Below are 6,001 nucleotides of genomic sequence, written 5' to 3' on the forward strand. Positions count from 1 at the left end.
TTGAAGGGTGACTGCAAAGCCTCGGGTGTCCGAGCTGCCGGGACGGTTTTCATCCCTCCTCGGTGTAGCGCTGGGGGGGTTGATGAGCTTAGGTGAAACCGCGAGGCTGCGTCCCAGATACATTAATTACACGGTGCGTGCGATTGCTGCAGTTCACCTGCTTTCTCATGCTAGCGTTGTACTCTGTGCCTCAATAGAGCAGATGCGCTCGGTGTCCTTTCAGCCAGCTGTTATTGGAGGGTATTTATTTCACGGACAAGGAGGGGAAACGGTCCCCGTGTGAGGAGGCCGTGGCCGAGAAGAAATACAGGCAGGGCTGTGGTGCTGCATGGATGGAGAGAAATAAATGTTTGTTAACAAAACAAAGACCAAAGGACGGTTTTGTAACATAAAATGCTGATCAGGGCAATCTACAGGAGGTTCTACTTCCCCTATAAAATGTAGCTTGCGCGCTGACATTATAAGATACAGGTTTCCTGATGATTAAGAGTGTGACTCTGATCCCGGGCTCATTTTTCCACTGGCATTAGTGGGGTCAGTTGTAGGCCTGGGATTTCTTATTTAAAAATTCTAATGAGATCTTGACTCTATTCTGGAGTAATGACTTTAGGATTGTCTCCGCTCAGATTGGATTGTCGGCGCTTAAACTAGGGAGCGAGCTGAGATCATCCAACTGGGCACTGTGCTTTGGGCTGGGCTGGCTGAATGAGGGCATGCTGCCTGTGATACCTCTGGTTGGAAAGCAGTATGGCTGGTATAATAAATACAGATACAGCTGAAGGAAGATGCTGTGACTAGTAGCAGTGATTTTTCTCTCCTGACACAAAATTGGCTTGCAGGGCTTCGGTCTTTGCTACCAAACAGAAAAGTTAACATGTCAGTGTGTATGTGTGGACTTACGAATGGGGGAGGCAATCTAAATATTAAAACCATGACTTTAGGATTACAAATTCAGTTCCTCAGAGGTGCAGGTATCTCCTTAGTAAAATAGAAGATGCCATTGTTCAAAAGTTAAGTAGTAAGTACATGTAAATTAGTTTTCTACCAAATGAGTAAAATTACTATTTACATCTCAAAACTTTGTAAAAGTTGATAGACTTCTGAGTTTCAAATGATTGACGGAGAATCCGTGTAACTGTAGACATAGAATTTCTAATTCCTTTGAATCCTCTGTTCTTACTGAATCCTAAGAGTAATGGGCATATATAAAGTAAAAAAACAATTAGCTCCTAAAGTTACATGTTAGACCCAAAGGAACTTCTGCAAAAAAATAAGGGAAAGTGTTCTATGAAGTGGACAGAAGCATTTTTTTTTCTGCATCAGTAGCCACCAGCTTTTTGACCTTGCTTCCAAATCCCTGTTACCCACAGCTCCTCCAGTCCACCAGGTTTTGGACCTGACTCGCATTCATTGCCTCATGCAGTTCAGCAAGGTGCACTGTATTTAATGTGTTAAGCCATCAAATATGGACCATGGTATTCAAGACCCAAAATGTTCCATCCTGTTTAAATGTTAATGTTATTCTGCAGATTTGCATTTATGGATGTATTACATGAGGTTTTTTTTCCTTTTTTTGGCAGGTGATATTGGTGACAGAAGAAGAACGAGAATGATTACATATCCATAACTCCCAGCAGTATGTCAGGTAACTGTATTTCATAAGAGCATCTATGCAATATTTCTTGCTTTGCTGGAGTGATTATTATTAAATATTTACTGCAAAATACTGCTTTAACAAATTGTGAATGCATTGGTGCTGGGAATTGAAATCTTTCCAGAACATAGATATGTGGGGCACATAGTAATCTTCCCCAACACTTTTCTGCTGAAACTCTCATCCTCCTTGGTTTTCCTTCAGAAACAAAGACGTATTTTGTTCTAAATGCACATTCCAACTTCAACATTTCTGCTGAAACTGCCAGTACAGTGACAGTCTCTGCTGAGTATGTTTGCCTAAGTTATTTTGTAACATGGACATAGCGCCTGTGGTTCAAAGTGAGACAGTCAAATTCATTTTACATAGATTACCAAGTACTCTTCAGATAATAATTGACTAGGTCTGCAGGTGGGCTGAAGATCCAGAGTTGAAATGACCATTAACTGTTTTAAGTGCCCTTGACTGTCTTATCCCTGCCAGTTGCAAAGCATCTGAAGGCTATACATAAATTAGCTGTGTCAAAACCCCCATATATTCTAATCTCAGAACAGGGTGTCTAAAAAGATGAAGTTATTACATGGAGATCATATAGAAGGGCAGAGAATTTCAGATTTCCAGAATTTGTTTTAATATTCATAAAATTGCATAAGAAAATAAAATATTTGGCTGATCCTGTTTGTCAATGCATATTTCATGAGCCAAATGGGACCTTCTAAAAGCCTGTTTGTAACATGCAGCATTTGCTACATAGGGAAAATCATAACAAACAAGACTGAATTCCTGGTGTTATGCTCAAGGGACAGTTTATTTTTACTGACTGGGCAGATCAGTTATCTTTTCCTTTCCCCTAGAAGGCTCCCATCCTTTTGTATTGGCCAGCAAGAGGTAACAGCTGCATTCACCAACAAAGCTGATTTTTTAAGTTTAGGGTCCTGGATATGAGGCAGAGAGTAAAGTTCGTGGGGAGAAATAGAGGAGTATTTTAATGCATACTTTCATAGTAAAATGTATTATTTGATAATATGCAAAGATGTGTCATTTACTTCTGTTTTTATGGTTTCTTTGTTGTCCGTTGAAGCAGAGGTTAGGCATAGACGACTCTAAGATGGAGGCAGAGGGCAATGAGGCTCTTCGTGGAATAAAGTTACCTCACCCTTTTGATTGGTGTGTCAGGCTCTGGATTAGCATTACTGCCACACGGGGATCAGGAAGGAATTGGTATCCTTAGGCTAGATTGGCAAGACCCACTGGAGTGTTTTTGCATTCTTCTGCAGGCATTCTAGGCATGATAATTTCATTTGGCAAATACCTGCTTTTGGAAGAATTTAGAGCATTGGCATGTGGCTCAATCTCTTCAGCTTTCTGATGTGCTCTCTTCTGTTTCATGTTATAACTGTGTTTTTTGACCTTCTCCTACGGGGCTTAATTTTGCTGTGGTTTTGGAGGGAGTGATTAGTGGCTTGTGCTATGCAATGGCAAGAGATGGGGAGGGAAATGCAGTGTACTCACTTTACCCACACTTTACCCATTCGGGGTGTAGCTTCCTATGGAAGGAGGGCTTATGGAGAATTCTCACTCGCACTCTAACCAGACCTGTTGCCCTGGACTTCCTCCGGCAGGGCAGCTCTGCTAAGCTCATGAAACACAAAGCCTAATTGGAAGGACTTACATTTTCTGCATTTCTTTTGAAAGAAGCAGGCAGAACAAATATGTGCAAAGAAAATAATTACCAGGTGGAAAAAAAAGATTCATTGCAGAAGATGACTGTTGGTACAGCTGTAGATGTCCAGCACTTTTCATGATAAGCAGTTTATACTTTCTGTTTCTCATTATAGAATGAAATTCCCTACATGAGTGTGAATGTGAAAAGAAGCATGGATGAAATAAAAATCTTCAAACTCTATAAAAACTGCATAAATACCACCATCCAGAGCCAGACAGGACTCCTTTCCTAATGAATGAAAATGAAAGCTTAGATTCTGTTACTGATTCACTGGAATACAAGAGCAGAATCTAATCCAAAACCAAACCAGTTGCCTAAAGTAATAGGCTGTATTATTCTGATTTTTTGGGAGATAATTTCTCTGCCCATATGTTACATTTTTACTGCAGTAAGAATTTTCCTCTCATAGGTACTGTCCAAAAACCTCCAGTTTCTAGTGCAATCTAGAGAAGTTTTTCCGACAGAAGATTGTAGAATTTGGCCTTTAGTAGTAAAGGTAGGCTTTACTATATTTTGCAGTTGCCATAGGAAAAATATTTTTAATATTTTGACATATCATCTTTCAAAACACGTACTGGTGTGATTATTTTATGGCACACGCCTGTAATTGCATGTGCTTATAGCTTTTAATAAAAAGAGCTCAAGTTTTCCAAAATTGCTTTGGGAACTTCAAAGTTATGGGTAGCATGGAAGGATTTCAGAAGTGTGGAAGCTCTTACTTAAAAGTGAATAAAATGAAAGATAAAAAGCAGGTACAATTTTTGCATGCAAAGATAAACTGAAAGGCAAATGTTGAGTTAACAAAGTCCAAACTACTCTTCCTTTTTCTTAGAATGCAGTCAAAATAGAGTTCACACAGCAGTACAGGTGGAGTTAATGAACACCTCATATTGGCTACTTTATGACGTTAGAAGCTGACAAGTGAAAAGCTGGACCTAGAGGTTTTGTAAACACTGCTTGTCAGTATACTTTTGCAACTGTGCCAGTTCTAAGTGTTAAAACTTCCCTAAGCGTTTTTATGTACACATAACTCAGATGATGACCAAACATTGAGATAAAGGGATGCTTCTGGAGAGGGAGAGCTGGACATAATATGTCTTGCAGTTGAGTACTAAGTCTGAGACAGATGCATTCTGTTCTCATAAACTGAAGCTTGGTACATCCCTAAAATAGATAGTTTTAGGATGAGTTATCAGACATGCAAATGTAGCAAAGCAAATCTGAAAGTTTAGCTCTCCTGTTTTGAAAACTGCTATTTTAAACATTCATTGTCTTTTATGATAAATGCTGCAGTAGATCTGATGCTTTTAAAGACAACATAAAAAATGCATTTAGGGCATGTAAGTAAAATAATGTTTGGGATTTTTTAAAATAGAAATAAGTGGAAAATGCCTGCTTGGATGCCATAGTTCATCAGCAGCCTTACAGTTGGCACCAGCAAGCACCATCCACAGAGTAATACCTGGGGAAAAAACTGTAAGCATTTTTAAAATTAGTACTATCCTAGCAATAGCTATGTCTTTCTGCCATACGTTTGCACAGTAGAATAGAAAAATTACTAAGTTGGAAAGTAATTATTTTCTCACTGAGAAGATAGTACTTTCAAATAAGTATGTTAAATAGTTCATAAAAAAAAGATCTTGCTGTTTAAATACTCTAGAGAAGCTTCTGGCTTTAGCATCACTATTCACTGGCAGTAGGCATTACTCACTGGCAATAATCTATCACTGAAGCCTGCCTTCTGTACATTTTCTCCCCAAATGTAGGACAAGCCTCAGACAGATCTTCATCTTACTTCATTTACTGGGGTGAGAACTGAAGAAAGAATTCAAGAGTGCGTTCTAAAAACCAGAAAATAGTATTTGTAGAATACAGTAAATCTCATTAATTTCACCTTCATGGCAGATGAAGATAGAATATGGAGTATAATAGCAGTGTCAGTGAAGGCTGCAGGCAGCTCTTTCACTGACTTCAATACGGCCAGGATTTTACTGTGCTTTTACTTGGAGTTTCATAATCGACTCAGACATTGTGCTTCTACTCTCAAATATTCACACTGTTCTATTTGGTAATGACTGTAAAGTTAGATCAAGATAGGAATTATAATAAAATTAAGTGCTTACATTAGGGAATATAATTTAAATGTCATAAATGCATATGTTCAGTAAGTAGAATTTAATATGCAGCATTTCTTGTAACAGGTCACTCATTTGGAGAAGAAAATTAATCAGCTTTTATGCAACAAAGCCATTCGAAAACCACTGTCTTTAAGGGTGTTGCATATAGTTTCTAAAAAATGGGAAAAGTAATAGGATAGGAAAGGTACCACCTTTTCCTCATGGGTCTTTTCACTGTAATGCTCATTAACCTGTAAACTTGCCATTAATTCAGATGGAGAATAGTTTACTGTGTAACATCAGTTGAGAAATTATTTCTCCTGAATTTCTATAATGATTTTCCTAGGATAATTTAATTTGACATACATCACTGTCTGACACGTCTTGTCCGCCAGACCATGATAAAATCCGACTAACTCAAGCGTATTATTTCTTTTAAGTAATGGACTTTTTAGAAGGACTGTAAATACTTTAATATAAGGTTTTGTTATGCCAGGGTTCAGC

At 38.4% G+C, this 6,001-nt stretch overlaps 1 protein-coding gene across 1 annotated transcript in view; it reads left to right on the top strand.

Annotated features, from left to right (window-relative positions):
* Positions 1–1,578: 1,578 nt before the first annotated feature.
* Positions 1,579–6,001, top strand: part of LOC104623543 (thyroid hormone receptor beta) — a 48,393-nt gene continuing 43,970 nt past the window's right edge. The window contains exon 1 of the mRNA XM_010290670.1: positions 1,579–1,645. Within this exon, the coding sequence (XP_010288972.1) occupies positions 1,639–1,645 (7 nt within the window). The 5' untranslated portion in view covers positions 1,579–1,638. The remainder of the gene's footprint in view (positions 1,646–6,001) is intronic.

The sequence above is a fragment of the Phaethon lepturus genome, unplaced genomic scaffold (assembly GCF_000687285.1).
Source record: "Phaethon lepturus isolate BGI_N335 unplaced genomic scaffold, ASM68728v1 scaffold837, whole genome shotgun sequence".
Lineage (NCBI taxonomy): Eukaryota > Metazoa > Chordata > Aves > Phaethontiformes > Phaethontidae > Phaethon > Phaethon lepturus.